At 36.0% G+C, this 20,800-nt stretch overlaps 3 protein-coding genes across 8 annotated transcripts; 2 read left to right on the forward strand and 1 right to left on the reverse strand.

The window, feature by feature from the left end:
• Positions 1-769: 769 nt before the first annotated feature.
• Positions 770-6,566, forward strand: LOC132179910 (CRS2-associated factor 2, chloroplastic-like). 2 transcript variants are annotated; one of them, XM_059592713.1, is made up of 6 exons: positions 770-1,531; positions 1,631-1,758; positions 2,353-2,578; positions 3,148-3,278; positions 4,556-4,700; positions 5,788-6,566. In XM_059592713.1, the coding sequence occupies exons 1-6, from the start codon at positions 880-882 to the stop codon at positions 6,207-6,209; spliced, it is 1,704 nt and encodes a 567-aa protein (XP_059448696.1). In that variant the 5' UTR covers positions 770-879; the 3' UTR covers positions 6,210-6,566. The 2 variants fall into 2 exon arrangements, with proteins under 2 accessions (XP_059448696.1, XP_059448697.1); XM_059592714.1 differs by having other exon boundaries at positions 3,151-3,278.
• A 328-nt stretch (positions 6,567-6,894) lies between these two features.
• LOC132178826 (uncharacterized) lies at positions 6,895-11,859 on the forward strand. 4 transcript variants are annotated; one of them, XM_059591384.1, is made up of 9 exons: positions 6,895-7,315; positions 8,129-8,494; positions 9,120-9,153; positions 9,485-9,709; positions 10,118-10,207; positions 10,709-10,774; positions 10,872-10,963; positions 11,112-11,159; positions 11,330-11,859. In XM_059591384.1, exons 2-9 carry the CDS (start codon positions 8,169-8,171, stop codon positions 11,445-11,447), a joined length of 999 nt encoding a protein of 332 aa, XP_059447367.1. In that variant the 5' UTR covers positions 6,895-7,315; positions 8,129-8,168; the 3' UTR covers positions 11,448-11,859. The 4 variants fall into 4 exon arrangements, with proteins under 4 accessions (XP_059447367.1, XP_059447366.1, XP_059447368.1 ...); XM_059591383.1 differs by having other exon boundaries at positions 8,140-8,494; XM_059591385.1 differs by having other exon boundaries at positions 6,895-7,209; positions 8,140-8,494.
• A 1,446-nt stretch (positions 11,860-13,305) lies between these two features.
• Positions 13,306-16,842, reverse strand: LOC132177682 (uncharacterized). Of its 2 annotated transcripts, XM_059590109.1 has the most exons (7): positions 16,715-16,842; positions 16,461-16,644; positions 16,283-16,365; positions 15,098-15,184; positions 14,774-14,922; positions 14,400-14,531; positions 13,306-13,737 (listed from the first exon to the last, which is right to left on the reverse strand). In XM_059590109.1, the coding sequence occupies exons 2-7, from the start codon at positions 16,639-16,641 to the stop codon at positions 13,548-13,550; spliced, it is 822 nt and encodes a 273-aa protein (XP_059446092.1). In that variant the 5' UTR covers positions 16,642-16,644; positions 16,715-16,842; the 3' UTR covers positions 13,306-13,547. The 2 variants fall into 2 exon arrangements, with proteins under 2 accessions (XP_059446092.1, XP_059446091.1); XM_059590108.1 differs by having other exon boundaries at positions 16,461-16,841.
• Between the last annotated feature and the right edge of the window lie 3,958 nt (positions 16,843-20,800).

Below are 20,800 nucleotides of genomic sequence, written 5' to 3' on the forward strand. Positions count from 1 at the left end.
AAAAATAAAATTGTGAAACCACAGGGACTTTTGGAGTATTTAACCCTTTAATTAAATTGGCCAAACACGCTAATCATAATTCTTTAATTTTGTATTAATTTCGTATTGAATTTATATATAACGTAGAAAATTTATGTCATTATGCCGTATGTTAAATTCAAATCATATTAAGAGTCCATTTGGGAGTATGATTTTAATAAGTGCGATTTTAAAAATTACATTTTTGAAATCGTTACTTTTTAAAATTGCGTAAGCATATTAAGAAGTGTTTTTTTTTTTTAATTTTATAAATTGAGTGTTTTGATAACTTTAACATATAATTGCAGTTTCATAGCCAAATATATAAATATTGTGCCAAATATTGTTTTAAGTGAAATCGTGATTTTGGTTTAAATTCACACTTTTTCAAATAAGTACCCCTAGTCAACTTATAGAAATCACAGATTTTTTCACGATTTTAAAATTTGCGTTTTTAAAATTGCAATCCCAAACACTGCAAAATTACGATTTGATTTAAAAACGCAGATTATTTTTAAAAAAACGCACTCCCAAACGGACCTAAGGCATATGTATAAAACTATTGTTAATGTAACTCAACTCATTTAATTAATTGTTTAATTTCGCGTTGGATTTATATCAGGTTTATGGCCAGGCCACATTAAAAAACTTCAGCCCTAACTTAAACATGTTAGAACGACGCCGTTTACAGTAGTGAGCTTAGAAATATCATTGATCTCTCCCTCTCTCTCTCTCTCTCTCTCGTCAGTTATCTCCCTCCCTCCTTGGTCCTTCCCTCTCGTTTGGGAGAGCACATTATCCATACTTGTTGCATACATCACAGTAGCCGTTATATGTAAATATAGAAACATTTATTCTTTCATGGCTATCATTACGGCGTCGTCACTACCAGGACTCAACCTCTTCTCCTCTCTCCCTTCAGCACCACCCCCAAAGGACCCCACAATTACCACCTCTACCCCTCCCTCCCCACCCATCCCTATCCCCAAATATCCTCCTCCTCGCCAGAAATCCTCCAAACCCCGAACCAACCCGGCCCTCAAGACCGTTCACCGCCGCACCAAATACTTCAAACCCGTCAAGGACGGAGTCATCTCCTCCGACGGGGACCGCTCCGTCGTCGTCGGCGAGTCCGGCGTGTCGTACCTCCTCCCCGGCGCGCCCTTCGAGTTCCAGTACAGCTACTCCGAGACGCCCAAGGTGAAGCCCCTGGCCATCCGCGAGCCGGCCTTCTTGCCCTTCGAGCCGCCGACGATGCCGAGACCGTGGACCGGAAAGGCGCCGTTGAAGAAGAAGAAGGATAAGAATAAGATTCCGCTGTTCGACTCGTTTAATCCGCCGCCTGAGGGGACAAAGGGAGTGAAGCACGTGGAAATGCCGGGGCCATTCTCGCTGGGGAGATTTCCGAAGGAGGGGAGGACGAGGGAGGAGGTGCTCGGAGAGCCGCTCAGGAAGTGGGAGATCAAAATGCTGGTTCAGCCCCACCTGTCCAATAACCGCCAGATTAATCTTGGTGAGTTTCTTTATTTCCGTTCATAATCCATTTATTTGTATTTGCTGTATGTGCTCTGATTGTTTGGAATTTGAGTGAAATTGTCTTAATGGTATTTAGGAAGGGACGGGTTGACGCATAATATGTTGGAGTTGATACATTCGCATTGGAAGCGGCAGCGCGTTTGTAAAGTTCGTTGTAAAGGGGTTCCCACTGTAGATATGAATAACATTTGCCGTCGTCTTGAGGTTATTACATATCTTTACCATTTCCGTCATTTTCATTTGACTCTTGAGTTAATTACTTACTAGTATGAAGCATGTGACTGGAGAAATGTATTAGCTTGTGAGGAATGGAAAGCAACGATAAAAAGCTCATTATTGGAACGATTGCAATAGCATTCCTTAAAATCCCATTACTGATTTGAGGGGATGGAGTGAATCAATGGCGTAAGATATGAAAAGCAATAATAGGCTGCAGAATGAGGCTATGGACCAAGTGTGGCCACCCCACCACTTTGTTCTAACTGAGCACTGGCACATTGCCCATTTGAAGCCACTGTTTTTGTGTTTTTGTGTTTTTGTGTTTTTTTTTTTTTTTTTTTCACTTGAGTTTCATTAAATAGAGCCTTTTGTTTTGCATGAACTGTTTGTTTTACTTTTAGAATACAGTTTCAAGAGGCCGGTGTTTTCCACATTTAATTTACTTGAAAGACGTCAATTTGTGTTCCCCTATTAAGTTTAAGCCTGATGGTCAGACTAAATTCACATTTCTTTGTTACTCTTAAATTACTAAAGAAAACCCTTGCTTGCATTGTGCTCAAGTTTTGCTCCTAATGCCAGGAAAAAACCGGGGGGAAAATCATTCATCGAGTTGGTGGTGTAGTTTATCTTTTCCGTGGAAGAAATTACAATTATCGTACTCGTCCACAGTACCCAGTGATGCTCTGGAAACCAGCTACTCCGGTCTACCCAAAACTTATCCAAGAAGCTCCAGAAGGATTGACAAAAGCTGAGGCCCATAAATTACGGAAGCAAGGAGAAAGACTTTTGCCAATATGTAAATTAGGTAAATTCACCAGGACCATCACTCATTCTTATAATTGATCAGCTTATTATAAAGGTTGCTTTTTACTGATTTTTTGAAAGTTCCATTTGTTTAGTTTGTCCCAATTAACCAGAGCCATAGGATGTGAAGTGACAAACAGAAATAGCTAAACGATTTGTTTCTCCATTCCAAAGGGTCATAGGATAAATACTTTAGTGCCAATTGTACCAGCCTCTCCAACATATGGTCATCAACCGCCTTTTGTGTGACATGGTCAGATGAATTGGCTGATGCATTGATGTTATACTCATGGCAGACAGCTATCTCAGCTTCAATATGGTCTCAGAATTCCTCAATTTAGTCATTATCTGTCATGCTATACGTACTTGTATAAACTAAGCCATTTCCTAAAGTGTTTATGGATTTGCATGTGTGTGCTCTAAGTTGTTCCTATCCTTTAGGTCTGCTTTCATGGGGGAGATTATACTAGTTGTTCCTTTATAGAACAAAGTATATATGAACCGTCAAGTCTCAAGTTTTATTATTTTTATTGTTTGTCAATTCAAAGTATTTATTGCTTATTCACATAGCAGCAAAAAATGGAGTATACATCTCCCTGGTGAAAGATGTTAGGAATGCTTTCGAAGGAAGTCCATTAGTGAAAATTGACTGCAAAGGGATGCATGCAACTGATTACAAGAAGTTGGGTGGTAAGCTTAAGGTCTGTAACATTTTCTGCTCTTCTAACTCCTCAGGCGGTAATAATGTTGCCAGATCTTGTAATTTTTTCTGTTCTTCTAATTCCTCAGGCAGTAATAGTGTATGCAGATCTTATATCCAAGCATGTGACACATTATTAGGTATTAAAGTTAAGAACGAAATATATTCACAGATTAGAAAGAAAAAGATTAAAAGAAGGGATGCTCTGACACTAAGTACAAACATAAATTTACATAATTTAGTATAGATATCTAATGGGTTATATGAAATATGAACTTCAGGTTTATCTTTGAAGGCCTGAGTTTTGGCTTTTGAGTCCTCACCTAATATACTAAAATGATAAACGGGGTTTGTCCTGTGAATCCCCTAGTAGTTCAGATGGGGTTTAAAAATGATATTGATGCTCACAGAGTAACTCGTCAGATGTGGCTTTATTATCAATACTATTTTGAATTGATTGTGATAGATCAACTAAATTTTCACTTCTATAAATTGTTTCTCTACATGCTCTTAAAAACTTAAAAAGTTGAAAGGAATCATTGCTGCTGCATGTTAAAAATTATTCTATGAAGTTGTCATTTTCTAGTTTTGAAGTTTGTAAAAGTACAAGATGGTCAAGTTAAATAAAAATCTTATAGTTTATTTGACATTTCTGGACAAAGGAGCTTTTTCATTTTTTATTGAAATTATGATTAATTTTTAAAACTTTTATAGCCCAGCCAAACTACAGAGATAAAAGCCTAATGACAGGCTTGGCTTGCGTAACAGGAGCATCCCATCACTTGGGTTTGGCTCACTGCAGAATAAACTCTCCTCACCCATCATAGTTCTATGTATTACAAACCTCAGTGGTCCATCTGTATACGGGGCTCCAGAGGAGCCTAGCAAAAAAGCTAATGTAGCTCCATAGGAAATGGTACCTTTCTAAGGTTTTATGTGACACTGAATGGGTCATTGCCAGTGCTGGTCCCACCTAAGTGGGATCATAGGAGGGGTGACTTGGATATAATCCTACCCTTCAGTATCTTTTGTATGAAGTGACTACTCTCAAGACTTGAACCTATGCACTTGTGCCTGGCAGCCCAGACTTTACCATTGCACCAGAAAATGTCCCCTTTACGGGTCATGCAATCAGACAGTCAATTAATAGGCCATGCCTTATACTTTTGAATGCTGTTTGATAGTCTCTATATTCTTTACTAGTTACCTCAATCGTTCATTCATTCTGGATGCAATGCCATTCTCTCTTTTAACCTTTTCCTTCTTAACTTCGAACAGGAATTGGTTCCTTGTGTCTTATTATCTTTTGACAATGAGCAAGTATTGATGTGGAGGGGACAAGATTGGAAATCAATGTACGAAGATGCTCCTTGGGCTTCAATTCCCCCTGGAGTGGGCATCGCAGGTGATTTGGACGGTTCAGGTATGCATTAGAGAAGGAAATGGGACAAGCCATGTTGCAGTTGCACAATTTTCCTTTGAAACCAAAATTGAAACTACAGACACACCAGTCAAGGGCACTAGTGCCTGATACATTAGGTTATTCATATTATGCAAACCCCAAAGTGTAGATAGTAGCCAGATGATTCTGTTCATGGGGTGGGAAGGTACTTGATTTTGGTTGTCTTAGTTCATAGGAAGACAATATGTTGTTGATATGGGTTTTTGATGATGGCATAGCAGGATACATCATGTTCATGTTCGCAGGGTCCATTGTGTCATGGATAGTAAACCTTTTGCACAAAAATAGACATGGTAATATATCTTAAGGAACTTTTCCAAAAGAAAATATATCCACTCCAATTTCCAGGAAGCCTCTGTTGGTCACTAGATTTCAGTTATTAGATTCAGGAAGAATACATTAGTGGCAACCATGTATAAGTTGACAACTAGACATTTATCTTGGCAGGGCCAGCTAGTTGAAATTTTGCTGGACACTAGTTTCAAATGAATTTGGAAAAGGAAGTACAATTGCGGCCTGTCTTTTGGGAAAAAGTTAAACAGGTCCTTACCAAGTGATTCAAGAGAAGCAATTTCCTTGAAATTGCATTACCAAGAACTGCGTCATGTTGACTATACCTACCCACAGTGCTTTTTTTGTTCTCTTCCTGTTAAATTATCATTGATCTAAAAAATTAAAGTAAATAAGAAACGGTATATTTGATCATTTTATTAATACTTTAATGCTTTCTGATTATAAATTTGAAACTTGCATGTGGACAAAATTAATTTTTGTTACATATGAAAATTAGAACAGTCGCAACCCCCACCCCAAAAAGAATCCCAATTTGTCAGGTTCGTTCCAAGAGTGGTACATGTTTCAAAAAAAAAAAAAAAAAATCTGATATTTCCAGTCCACAAAGGATTAACTCTCCCTAGCAGTACTAGGTAGTTATGCTTGATATTGTGGCTTGTTAATTGTTCCCCACCGCTGCTTGTTAATATTGTGATATGATGACAGATTCTGCAATGTTCTAGCCTTAATTTTCTTTTTTCATGATGTTTTACAGACAAGGATGACAATGATTGTTGTAAGGCTGATCCCAAAACAGTGAGCACAAGCCCTAAAATGATGCTGCTTTGGAAGCAAGCAATTGAGTCCAGCAAAGCGTTGTTGCTGGATGAGATTGATCTTGGTCCTGATGCTCTTTTGAAGAAGGTGGAGGAATTTGAGGTTATTTCACAGGCCACAGAGCACTCCTATCCAGCCTTAATCTTGTCAAGTGACGATGGTACAAGCAGCTCAGTGGCAGAGGCTGAAGATTATCCTCAAAGCGAGGGTTATAATAGTAAAGATGATTACATCTACAGTGATAGTGACAACGACGATTATGAAGATTATGATAGTGATTCATTTGAAGATGTGGACTCACCAGTCCCTCCGGGGTCGTTACCTGTTGATATGATTGCAGAAAAGCTCAAATGGGAATGAAATTGCTAAGAAAGATCAGAGGTATTCCTGTTCAATTGTGAAGTTGCTTTCTTTTACTAGAAGAAAATGAAGAGCTTGGTGAGTGTTAGATTGGCGATATTTGCAGGGAGACATGGGAAGACTGAAATGTAAATTTACCCTTGGGCAAACGTAAAAATGTATATATATGTAGGACCAGGCTGCCCTTGTTCTTTTCTTCAAGGCTGGTCACATGGGTTTGCCCGATCAAATATGTTCAGCCATGAATATATGAAATTGTTGCACTCTTATCAGTTTAATAAAACTGAATTAGAGTAAATTATTAATGTAATCCAATTTATGGGTTTGTATGCAAATAAATGACACTCTTTATACCTATTTATCAAATGCATTTTACACCGGCTATATATATATGTTAACCACATAATCAAATAAAAGTGTAGCCAATTAAACTACATCACATCAACCTATTTATGAAATTGGTGTGAAATTATCAAGAGAAAAACAAAGAACCCAACAAAAAAAAACAAAAAAAGAGTAACATAAGATTGACACAAATTTAACATCTAGAATTTGATTTTAAAGAAAGTAATAATAATAATATAATATCTTCTTTCTTTTTCTTTTTTTTGAACAATATAATATCCTTGGTAAATGGCTGAATGACAGTCTCTTTTGTTGACCCAAAAATAAAAATAAAAAAAAAGCAAGCGAAAGAACGTTCTTTCTGTTTACATCGTGGTCGGTATACCGGTCTAATTTGCATGTGGCCGCTGCTGGTTCCGTCTAGGGATTGCATATCCTACTCCCAATCCCACCAATCCAAGACTTTCTCAAACAAAGATCAAAAAGAAAAAGGAAAAATAATAAAAATTCATTGACAAGGAAAAAAAAAAGTGTATTCTGTCTACTCCACTGAATCTTCTCCAATGATCCAATCCCACGAGTAAGGAGTACGTCTGCGACATCAGACAACAAAAGCACATCCTTCTCAGAATTCACAAACTACCTTCATACAAAGGTTATTGTCCTATACCCTTCTCTCTTTCTCTCTGGCAGCAGAAAGAAGCAAAGCATCTTCTTTTACATTGACACCTCTCACCTCCGCATTTTCATTTGGCGAAACCGTAAGTGCCACGCCTTTCTTTCTCGTACGTTTCATATTTTTTTCATATTTCAATGTGACCACAACCTTTTGGGTAAAACTGATTGAAAGTAAAGAATCTATGTTGTATTTTATAATATTAATCAGAACCCATATTGGTCCTTAGTTGATGTGTTTGTTCCTTACGTGCGTAACGCGAAATGTGAAGAACAAAAATGATTTTGATGATAAACTATTGCTTCAATATTAGTGGAGTTTGATTGCATGTACAGTGAGGGGGATTGAACTTTTGAGATTTGGGTTTTTGTTCCTTGACGCATGCTTGCTTGTTTTGTAAATTTGTTGGAGTCTTCATGGTTTTAATCTCTAGAATTTGTTTGTGAATAAGTGTTTGTGGGAAATTCAAAATGTTTCAGTTTCACTGTAATTTTTTTTTTTTTTTTTAATCCAAATTTATCTTTCTGAACTCTGTTTTCACTGTAAAGTTTGTTCCGTTTATTGCCTTCATTGAGATAGGACTTCTCTTGGGTTAACTTCCTTTTCCACAACCACCCACATTCTTCTTTTCTGATTTTTTTTTTTTTGGGTGTATTTATTTTCAGACGCTTAGACATTAACTGTATGCACTTCTCCCTGAAATTGGTCTCCGCTTTGTATAGATTGAAGTTACCTAATTCTAAGGATAACCTTCTTTTTTTTTTCTTTAAAATTTTTTTACACCATCATTCATCTGAAAGTTGGTATAGACTTCCATTTCTTCTCCAACATATATGGCTTTGGGAATCAAACTTGAAAATATGATGAAAAGTGGAGCAAGTAATAATAACATCCTTAGTTTTTTATCAGGATCCTCAACCCATACTTGGCAGCCTGTCATGACTAGTGATGATACTACCGCTGCTAGTTACTGGTTGAACTGGAGGTTCTTCCTCTGTGCTTTATGGATCTTAACCTCAATGGTTCTGGCATCACTTCTAATATGGAAATATGAAGGTTTCAACAGGCCAAGACAGGAGAGGAGAGAAAACCAGCGAGAAACAACAGGGTCTTTGTATGAGGATGAAGCCTGGAAGACATGTCTCAGAGGAATTCATCCTGCCTGGCTGCTTGCTTACAGAACAGGGGCTTTCATTTTGCTTTTGGCATTGCTCATCGCCGACGTTGTTGTTGCCGGAGGTGGCATTTTTTTCTTTTATACTCAGTAAGCCATCCTTGGTTCATCTATATCTTTCATCTGTCTATCAGGAAATACTTCCATATATATGGTCGACTTAGGTTTGAAAGTGCTGTGCTCATATAAGAACCCCACTTTAAATAAATATTCTCTAAATTTTATGGTGATTTAGATGTCACTACTTGGTTCTTTACCGCTTGAAGGATCATAGTCTGCATCATTCCTCTATTATTGCATAATTCAAGCAGGGGCTTAAATTATTTTTAGGGGTTTATTCAGCATGCTAGAAATAGTTAACGTTATACTTCTACACTCTTTAATGGAGCACAGTTTCAATTCAATGTTTGGATTTTTGAGAACTCTTGGGACTTAATATCTGTCTACTTTGGTCAAAAACAGAGAGCTTATCTCGAAAGCTGAATAATTCCTTATTACATTCTCTATTCTTTTGCTCTGTGAGTGTTTTGAATACCTCGAAAAAGAGGGTAAGGTAAAGGGAGCGGGGAGGGGAAGAAGCAGGTCTTTTGTAGGTTTCCAGTGTTGCACTATTTTAATAACCAGCTTTGAATTCTCAAGTTTGACAATGAGTAATAATGAATATGCCACTTTTGCTGATTATGTTTCTTGTGATTTTTCGTTGACTGCTGAACAGGTGGACATTTACTTTGGTCACGATCTATTTTGGGGTAAAGTTTTGAACTCTAAGCACTCTTGTGCAGATCCTTGTTTGTATATTGTAGTAAAGTTTGATAGAGATGAAATCGGGACATAACTCTTATCTCTTTTGTTCTTTGGAAATACTTCAATAATTGTTTGTTCTTTTAATTAATCTTCTTATCCAGAGGTGTTTAATAACACTACTTGGCTATTTAGTTCCTGCAGGGAAAAATTAACAGTTATCTGTCTGTCAATGTTTCAATGTCTTTAATTGATTTAGAAGTATGGTGCCTCCTTGTGTTCCATTTTACTTGTACATCATTGTTATATGTCACTTATGCTTTCAATTTCAATTTGAAGCTTGGAGTTTCATTCTCAATTTATGGATGTTTCAAGCACCATAAAGTTGGTGGCAATGTGGCTGATCATGCAAGTTTAGATGCAGAGCAAGGCACCTATATAGCTCCCACGTTGGGGGAGAATACAGATATGTCCAATCTGTCCAAGAGTTCAGATACCCATGAAGAACCTTATGCTTGCCATTCTGCAGGTGTATGGGGTTATATCTTTCAAATCATTTTTCAGGTAATTATTCTTCTAAAATTCAGCTGCTACAGTTACTCTATGAATTTGAACTCTTCTGATTCTTGAGTTTCTTTCTTGTCTTCTCCAATAGCTTGTGTTCCATATATTCTATTCTTCATGTTCCTTTGATTGAGGTTGCATCTTAATTATCTCATTTTTAAGTATTTGATAGAATATCTTTTGAAAAAAGCTCGAGTACTATCCAGTTGTTGATTGCTGATTTGTATGATTTTAATCACATTTGGCAACTACTGTTTCTTTAACTTGCTTGTCAAAGAGAAAAAACATTTTGATGCTAAAGAGTAAACATATATTAAGTGTTTTTATATCAATTAATTGTTTACAAGAAAATCTCCATTTCAATAATAAGATGTTGATATCTTTTTCATTCTTGTTTTCTACCTGTAGATGAGTGCAGGTGCTGTGACACTCACTGATTGCGTATTTTGGCTTATTCTTTATCCATTTCTAACGGCCAAAGATTATGATCTGGATTTCGTAAGTAAAAACCTTATCACCACATTGCCATTTTATCAAGGTTGCACTTTAATGCCCTTGTGGAGGATATGTTTTTTTCCATAGAATACAGATATGACATATATGATATCATTTGGAAAGTGATTAAACCAAGACATTTGGTTCTTCTCCATCACTTAGCAGAAGCAAACACTGAAGCAGCAAAATGAGTAGTGTTTTTTCAAAAAAGACATTCTGGAATTTTGTCAGTGACAAGTTTTTTATTTTTTTTTCTTTTCTGGGCTGAAGGCAGTAAACCCATTTTCTTTCAACTATATTATCTTGTTTCATCAATTTAGCAAGCCAGGCCTCCATACAGGCGGAGGGCTAAGTGTTAGCAGTTTTATGCAAATGTCGCAACCATCAGAATTTTTTTTTTCTTCCGTTTTTTGTTTTGCTTATGGTAATACAACTTGAGTTGTGTTTTTATCGCTAATAATAAACCCCTTGCATCTGATGAATGTGTTCACCTTTCAACTGCAGTTGATTATTAGTATGCACTCAATCAATGCTGTTCTCCTCCTTGGTGAGACAATCTTAAATTCCTTGGTAAGTTTGGTTCCTTAACGATTTTAGTGTTTTTTTCTTATTTTAATATCTTTAATGATCAGTTACAAATTTATAACTATATATTTCCCATTTTCAGCGATTTCCAATGTTTCGGATTGCATATTTTGTGCTCTGGACAGCTATATTTGTCATTTTCCAATGGGTCATACATGCTTGTGTTTCCATATGGTAAAATATTTTTCACAATCTATTGATTATTTATTGTTACTCTTGTTTTGTTGTTGTTGTTATTAATGCTGTTGTTTTCTTTGTTCTTTTTTATGCTTACTTATTGTTCATTACATTTATATCTTTTCCTTTTTTTCTTTTTTAACAGGTGGCCATATCCATTTCTCGACTTGTCATCTTCATATGCTCCATTATGGTATGCTGTCATTATCTATTTGATTGTTATTATAATGGGATATTACGATTGCAACTACTACTCTTCTTCTTCAACCTCCTTATTGTGAATGAAAGCACTGCACTCAACTCTCAAATATTTCCACTGCTTCTCATGATATTATCATTGTTGTGCCATTGTTGATTTTACAGGTACTTCGGCGTGGGCTTGATGCATCTCCCAAGCTATGGCATCTTCGCTTTAATTGTTAGGCTGAAGCGCGCGGCGTTGTCAAGATCATTCCCAGATTCTTATCAGAGTATTCGGTGAGGATGTAGATCAGGCTTAGCACTACCTCTCCAAACCATTTCATGCGAAATATTAGTAGTACAGGCATTATTCTTAGTGAGTTGCTGCAAAGGCATTATTCTTTACATCAGGAAGCAATGGAAAAGAAATTGGTATTTAGATTTGTGATCAGCCGATGAACATTATATTTTCCAGGACACAGATCATCAGATATGCATGTCTTTCTGTCTCCACAGAGCATTAATTGTAGTAAATATGTTTGTTCTGGGGTGATAAATCAATAAATTCATTGTAAATTGTTACTTCAATTTGATTCTACTTTTTCATTTTTGACCTCAAAAACACTTTCATTCGAGTGTAAGTGCGAGATTTGTAAGTGAATTGAACCAAGTTATTCTCAGCCATCTATCTGTAAGATTAGTTATTTTAGATTGCTTTGTGGCATCTCCATTGACAAACTCTTACTAGCATGTTTCCAAATTCAAATTGGAAGTGCACAAAAGAAAAGGGTGATTACTGTAGTCATCTTTGTGCTTGGATCAATCCATAAAGACTTTTCAATTTTCTCCTTAAAAGTAATTCCTACTAATTCCGTGCCTCCATTATAACTTGGTAAGCGGCTGGTTAAGAAGATTGAAATGACTGTTCAAAATTTCGCATATATACCTTCGAGGGTAAAATAAAAATTTGATTTTTTGAGTTGGATTGATTTTATAGGATTTCAACAACTTTTTGTGTAACAACATTTTTTTTGAGATTATGAGCTGATAAATTTATTTTCTTGAAGTTAAGGAATACTCAGTTTTTTCTTCTGTTGTTGCCTCAGTAGATTACGAAGTAATATTAACACTGTAAAGAATAAATTACAGCTGCATATTCGTGTATTGTGTTGTACTATATAGACATATGTGGAGCGATCAAATGAGGATTCCTTGTGCTATTATGATAGAAATGCTACCAATGATAAACTCCTATTACCAAGGGGTTCTTCCTCCCTCCACTTAAGTATGATAATATCATCTTGCAAAATTGACAGTGGCCCATGATTCAATATCTACAAATGTTGGCACATGATTCATCCTCTATTCACCCAGTTCATTATACATCCACACAAGCCCTTCACATTTTAAATAGGAAAAAATTCACTTTACCCCCTCTGAAGCTTCAGGAATTTTTTAATTTGAACCCCAAAGTTTAAAAATTGACAATATACCCCCTAATATTTCAAAATTTTTCAATTTTAACTTTTCGTTACTAATTTCCGTTAAATTAAATGAAAATTAAAAAAAATAAATAAATAAATAAAAAACCCAAGGGTAATTATGTAATTTCATAAATTTTCGTCCAATTTGACAAAAATTAGTAACAGAAGGTTTAAATTAAAAAAAAAAATTGAAACATTAGGGAGTACATTGCCAATTTTTAAACTTTTGAGTTCAAATTGAAAAACTCCTGAAACTTATGAGGGTAAAAGTGAATTTTTCCCTTTTAAATATGACACAAGTTAGACCCTTCTTTTACTTTTATATTTTTGTGAAGAGGAGGGGGCCGGGGGGTTGGGAAGAAGCATTCGTAGCGATGCCCCTATGCACTTACTTAGCAGCCAAGCACTCAATAGTGGGCCATCAAATGCAGACCTAAGAGAATGAGTGCAGTATCGAAATCACAACTCCATTTTTATGTTCATCGACCCAGAAATCATCCAATTAGTTCTTAGAATAAACACATAAGATAGAATGAATAGCCAAAAAGGCAAAGATCAATGAAAGACCATGGATGGACAATGCAAATGCAATCAAATGTCAGACAGTTAGTCAATAACCAGTTGGTGTGGTTGGAGAGGCAAGATTGCTCCAACTACAATCAATAGCAATGCAAATGGTAAATAATCATTTGAATATCTTTTAAAACAAAGTAATTTCATCATATGCAACAGTGTCTGTCGGTGTCTCCAAGTAAATTCACTCTATCCGAATAAACCCCTCCTCCCACATTTTCCTCCTCTTTAAGCCCAATTGGGTGTCTGCAGCTTCCTAGAGCTCTTCCAAACAGCATGCGACACTCAAGCAAGCTCTAAAAACAAAAACATTACATTTCGAAGAACCTGGAGAGAGCATCCTTTTAGGGCTTTACATGTTCCCTGATAAACTGTTCCACTTGAGATGTCTCACCAGTCAAACCAGAAGCTTCTGCAACAGTAACTTTGTTGTGGCACTGAGAGAAAGAAAATGCTTCATCAGGCACCCCAAGTGTGAAGTCACTTGAAATGTCAGCTGCCGAAATTGCACTTCTTGATGTCCTTAATTTGTCACTGTTAAGTGATAAAAAGCGTGCGAGTTAGAATTCAAACAGATGGAATCAAACGTATTACATGGTATTTTCAGTGAGCGACGAAAATATGACCACAACCTGTGCATTATCCAAATTCAACAACTCACTCTTGATGGATAATGATTGTCAATTACAATAATCATACTGTTACCAACATTTTCATGGATACAATTGAAGCAATGCAAAAATCTCTTCTCATCTATAACTTGAATTTAATCAATAGTAACCACATATAAAAATGTGTAATAAAAATGAAACTGATGAAGGAGGAAGAATGAAAGTGACCAAGGATGAAAAACAAAGTGAGAAAAGAACTCAAATACAAGCATATCATATATATCGTGCAATATCATAGAGCACCATCCAGTGAACTAAGAACAAAAGGACCATAGAAAAGATATCACATCAAACTATCTCCATAAGACTCACATAAGATAATTGCAATGACCACATTGAGAGCAAACATTTTGTGGAAACAATTGATATAACAGATTGATATCTCTCCCTCATGTATAAAAATTAAAGTGCAAATGATTATCAAAATGGGCAAAAGCAGCAGTACAATCCCATCCACAGCTTGCAAAAAAATGTGCAATAAATGCAATCAACTAAAAACAGAGATAAAAGATTTAGAAGCCATACATTTCCTTCTCCATCTGTTTTCTGATAAACTCCTTGGTATGTGCTGTCACTTTGTCAGTTTTGTTGCACAGAAGGAGTACTGGAATTTTCTTATTCACAACACTTGCCTTAGTCAATATATCATACAGGTACCTTTGCAAAGTAAGTATCAATGTTACAATCTTTTCATGCAAATATTTGTTTGTCAATTCTAACTGCCAGTTGCTCACCAACTGTGTGTTGCTAACACACACCGACTCATTGGGGACCCATCAGGGTCCAGGCCGTGGTGCCAGGGTGATACAAAGAAAGTGAGCAAGGGGGGGGTGTAAGAAGTGATTTTAACCATATATTTATATTTCAGCTTTGACAAAAAGTAAATAAGTAAAATTTACTCTGAAGCAGCACGACAGTTAGGTAAGAATTCCAAAGCATCCACCACAAAAACTATTCCAGCTGCTTGAGGCAAGAACTCATCTAGTTTGGGTCGAAGACGAGAATGACCAGGAACATCAACCAGATGAACGGGTTTTACTTTTCCCTCCTGTCAAATACAAGTGTAGAAAGATAGTTCATTGAGTCTGTGATCCAAATAAGCAACAATAAAATGAAGAGGAAAATCACTACAAACAATCTCATGTTCACATGGCAGTTGAAAGAGTTGGCATATTATTCTTCTTTGCTCAATCATTTGACCAAAATAGGTTAAAATATATTACCTTCGCTGTTTCGGAGTGAAGCACAAAAGTGTCCTCATTTGGTTCCATTGATGTAACAGTACCCTGATGGGAAGAGCCATCCCGAAGCTGAAATGGGCATAAAATCATGCATGAAAGTTAGATTAGCATCCATAAGGCATAACTATATCTTTGTACATAAATTAATTAGTAACTACTAATATCAGTAACACGTGGGAAAGTATCTTTTTTTATGCTATAAATAAAGTTTTGTTAGAAGAAAAAAGAGAACATCCCAAGCGAAGAGGACGCCAGTAAAGGAAAGGTCAGCTCTTTAAAACAGACAACATCAAGAAAAATTAAAAGGATCAGAGAAGAATCACACTTGAAACGCCAAGAGCCAATGATGTCAAAAATAAATTCCAAGGAACACCATCTAAATCTTGTGGATAAAAAATCCAATCCCCTTGAAAGCTCAATCCCTATGCTTTGCAAATGCACCACATCAAGCAAGACAGCTCTGCCTTACAAACAACAAACTGCACCCCCTATACTCCAAAAGCTTCATAACAGAATAGAACATGACCCAAAATAAACAAAACTAATGCAAAGACCAAAGAACGATACTGCCAGGTCGCCAAACTGTGCAAAAGATCCCCCCCCCCCCCCCTAATATTTTCTAAGCTTCCCGGCAGCTCTTTTTAATAAAAACACGCACCAACAACATCATTCATTACCACACCATTATTTCTGATGCTACAGTACTACGCTATGTACACATTTATCTGTAAATTGACAAAATTTCCCATCCTAGTAGTTTCTTTTAAATGCCTTATTAATGTACTCCAAAAAACTAAGTGATTGGAGCGAACTATTAGTTGCAAAGAAGTTGATATAATCACTAGTTTTTTAAGAAAAAAAAAAAAAAAAAACTAGTGATTATATCAACTTCTTAAGAGACCTGAAGGACCCAACACAACCATAGTAAAAATGTGTGGCCGACTCTCAATGTAGCATCAATCCCTTCATTGGTTTAGTCAATTTGGTGTAAAAACAAGCAACAAGAGATGACTTTTCCAATTAATTGATACTAGGAGTGCAGGCGGTAAGACTAATGTAGAAACATAGTTCAAACATATAATATCTCCACAACTGGATGCACTAAATTATCAAATTGTTCACAACCAACACATCTCAAGGAATAAAACCAACAATGCTGACGCTTACTTGATAATATAGAACAGTTTTTCCACTCCCAGAAAGCCCAGTCAGCACAATGGTATTCGATTTCGCACGTTTGAGCACCCGAACTGCCAACCAAAAACAGTAAACACAATCCCATTAAATTTTGACGGCACAACATAAAACTATAAACACGTAGTTAAGAATGTGGGCAGCATAGTACTGAATAGGAGCAAAAGGGTCGTGAATAACAAGACAGCGACAGCAGCGTAGAGCTGGGTTGGTGGAATCTGATGAATATGTTCGATCACTTGGTTCAACCATTGCTCCAGTTGAGTCTTCCACGGCTCCAGTTGTTTCTTCCACTGCTCCAATTGAATCTTCCACTGCTCCGCTCCTTCCATGGGCTTTAGCCAACAAAAAAGAATAAGGCCTTTGAATTTGAATTCAAAAGCACAAGTAAATCGGAGATCTAACCAGAGAAAAGATCAAAGAGTATCGAAGCCAAGCCCTAGAAATCTAAATTACTCTCTCTCTTCTTTTTTATTTTTTCCCCCAAGTAGCGAGAGTGAAAAACCTGCCAAAGCCAACAGTGGCGTTTTCCCGGGATTACCCTTGCCCCTTGGTCTCGACTCTCCTTCCCGTTTTCGACTTGATCAATATAATGTACAAAAAAAAAATAGTAAATATTTAAATGATAAAATCTGATTCTTATAATTAAAAGATAAATGTTATTTATACAACTAATATTTAATTTTTCTATTTTCAAATTCTTGTTAATTTAAAAGCTGATTTTTCTTATTATATCATCTTAATTGTATGCTACTAAATAGAATTACCATGGAATAATTTAAAAATATAAAATATTTTAATGTAAATATATAAAATAAATTTTAAAAAGATAAAAATAAATAAATAATGTGAAATCGAATTACTCCCATCAACCCTACCATAAACCAAAAAGATAATTTTATAACCACTATGTTATTTCATCCAATCCAATTACGAAGAAATTGATTTGCCATTAATTGGCACAATATTGCTGGACGGCCTGATGTTACTAAAACCTAACAAAATGAATTGACATTTATTCCAAAACAAAAGGTCAATGGACCGAACTGGCCTATATAATTTATCTTAGGCTATAGTCTAGGCCAAAGTCACCAAACCTGAGATTCGGCAGGCCTGAACCAACACCATCAATGTAAATTCTTAGGTTCCCCTCTCTAGTCCCCCACAATTGAAATTAAAATAAAAATAAATAAATAAATAAGTAAATTCCTAAGGTTGGTTGGTCTAGAGAAAAAGTAGAAAAATGCTAACTGTAATTTAGTTTACCCGCTTTTTTGGTGTAGTGACATGGCACCATCACACCATCGAACCTTTATTAAGATGGTTGTGACCAACTGTCCCCGATAAGCAAGACCACCTCATGCATGATAGTGGGGTGATACATATACTTTAGTATACGCTTTTACATGGTAGTGATATGACACTGTCACATTATAACTAAAAAAAATGTCCAACCTCTACTATAGATAGGCAACCATCTATTTGCCCTTGTCGAACTTTTGAAAATGGTCATATCACCCCTGAAGCTCTTAAGGTGGTCACGGCCACCACTGCATAGCAAAATCTATTCCATGCATGATGGTATGAGTTGGCACCCACCCTGAAATGATTTGTGAAAAAAATTGAAAAAAATAATAATAATAACAATCCAAATAGGTATGAATGGCACAAGGTTCTATTCTTAATTGGATGATTGCCAGATGAGAGGCGTTAGGTAGATTTTGGTACTATTCTATGCAAATGTGTAACTATTTTAAGTTTATAGACTTAAATCTAACTACTGTATACTAACAGTAGCATCAGCCATCAGATTTACCATGTTCTGCTTCAATATTTTCGTTGCCTTGTGCTGTGAAATTAATTCGAACAAAAGAAACGACGGCGCATTAATTGATCAACTGGAGTCTGGAGCACGTCAACAGAAAAAAAAAAAAAAAAAAACAAAAACAAAAAAAAAACTATATATGGTGGACTTGGATTTAAGGATTTGATAGCTTCAACTTGGCCATGCTTGTAAAACGGTTGTGGCGACTACCAAGTGGAACAAAAATCAGTGTACTTGTGAATCACGTACGCCACTATTTTTATTTATTTTTAAATAAATAAACACACAGAAAGACTATGTCAACCACCATAATCTGCTCTTGAAAGTGAAACCTACCAATATTCAGATTTTCACACCCACAATACAAAAGACTCGAAAAAAACATGTCCCACCACGTGTCACACTATCTAACGTTTTTCATGTTTCTTTATTCGTACTTCACCAAAATTACCCAAAAAGGAGGTAAAGATGTCCACTAGCTTAGCTAGCTAGTCTTTAGTTAATGCTGCATCACGCAAGTCTCAATCCAAGAGGATGAAAACCTTGAACATCTGCTACTGGTATCTCCAAAGTCACAACTGAAATTGTTAACTAGTTAAAACTACGTACCTTTTAGGTTCCAATGGAACGTAAGAGAATAAAAAAATATATATTTATGGAATAATTACTGAGTATGAATTTGTATTACGTGCAAAGTCAATGCGATAGACCAGCTGTACAGTGTTGACCACGGGTGGTAGCGTCGTGTGTCTCATGCTCTCATTTGTTTGACTAGGGTGGGTAATTGGTTGAATGCAAATTTCTTGCCATTGGTTGTCTAAAAGAGGATTTTAATGAGCTCAATCGGTTCAAACATGTCTTAAACTGTCCTAACACTTATTCGGAAAAGTGAATTTTATTGGAGTCCTTTCTCTTGGATATGCAGGTTGCCAATCCCGATCCATTCAAACTAGGAAGCTAACGCCTTATAGTGGCTCAGTTTGTATTTTACATGAATTTGAAGCATAATCTTGAGGTTGAAGAAAAGGTTTGAGGTTCAATAAATTATCAAAGGAGCAATGACACTGAAAAGCAAATTTAAAAAGGGAATCTTGATTCTATTAACGATGACAAATTAATACATTTCTTGTGGACAATTAACAGATTGATATTTTCTAGCTTGCTGGCAAGATACGAAGGCAACAGATTGGCATTTTTCAAACCATCTACCAATTATTAAATTGCCATTATGAACAATAGAATGGAATATGACGCATACTTAAGAACACAAAAATTTCAGGGCTGGGGAACAACAACAAACCCAGATCGAAATAAGCAAAGCTAATGAGAATGGAAAAACCAAACACCAAATCAGGAAATGGGTATGTTATTGACAGCAGAGTGTCAATAATTTTTCGGTCCTCTATTCATTGGACAAAAGCCAAGGATTAGGCTGCATAACAGAAGAAGATAGGTTTAACCCCATCCAAACCTCCGTTAGGCGAAAACGACCACTATGAGGGGGTCGGGGGAATGGAAGCACTGCACATCCCAGAAACAGATCCGTAAAAAAGGAGTGACTCACTCCAGAAACAAAGGTCTCCACAACATAAAACAACAAAAAACAAGAAGAACAAAACCCAAAAACATAAAAAATAACAGAAAAACAGAAAATGAGCACAAAAACCATCTTCAGCAAACTATCGGCGAAGGAGTGCAGCAAGGAGTGACTAGTTTAGATTCAACTAAAGGTTGCTTTTACTTGATGAAGTGATCATACATTAGATAAAATGAAGATGATCTATAATTAATTTTACAAATATAATAGTATATATATGTTGCTACATAATGTATATCTAATAATGTCATTTAAATTTTTTTTAAAATATAACACTATATATAGACAGTTAAATGTAACATAATCTAATAGGTAAAATCTAATATCCACATAGCCTCAAACCCCACTCCCTCGATCCTTAGGCAGATTCATTTCTTTCTTTTTTCCAAAAAAAAAAAAAAAAAAACATTCTTTATTTGCTTGATCTTTGCAAATTCTTCGGAAAAAAGGAGGATCTTGGCAAATTCTATGACCTTGAAGTAAATGTCAACGTAAAATTAAAAACTAATCACCAAACCACAACCATATATTTAAGAAGGCCAATGATAAACAGTACGTCGGGCATGCATGAACAGTCATGTACGCCTGACTAAATTTTTTATTAATATTTTAAAAAGTAAATAAAAAATAATCGAGTATGCATGACTGTTCATGCACGCCCAGCATGCTGTTTGTCATTGGCCTTCTCTTAAATGGACAAGTCTATGCAATGGATTAGTGGATTTGATCTATTAATATTTATTAGAATAATTTAAGAGTTATTAAAATTTTAAAATAAATTATTCAGTTTTATTATTTTTTAGAGAATTCTTATCCTAAAAAATGTAAACAACCCCAAGTCAAAACCAAGGATTCCGAATATTGTCTGCCCTCTTGGATTCCCACTATTGGATCATAGCCGGACCTTAACAGTAAAAAAGTAGTTGGCACATACGTTGATGCGCACGTCCACCTCATCATTCAATCTGTGCCGGCGATGCACCGAATCGCCTCCGCCACAAAATCACAAAAACAGTTGTGGTTGAAACGTTGGTCCAAGGCGGTAGGTGACGCATGTGTCTCAGCTCCG

Source organism: Corylus avellana, chromosome ca4 (genome assembly GCF_901000735.1).
Source record: "Corylus avellana chromosome ca4, CavTom2PMs-1.0".
Taxonomy (NCBI): Eukaryota; Viridiplantae; Streptophyta; class Magnoliopsida; order Fagales; family Betulaceae; genus Corylus; species Corylus avellana.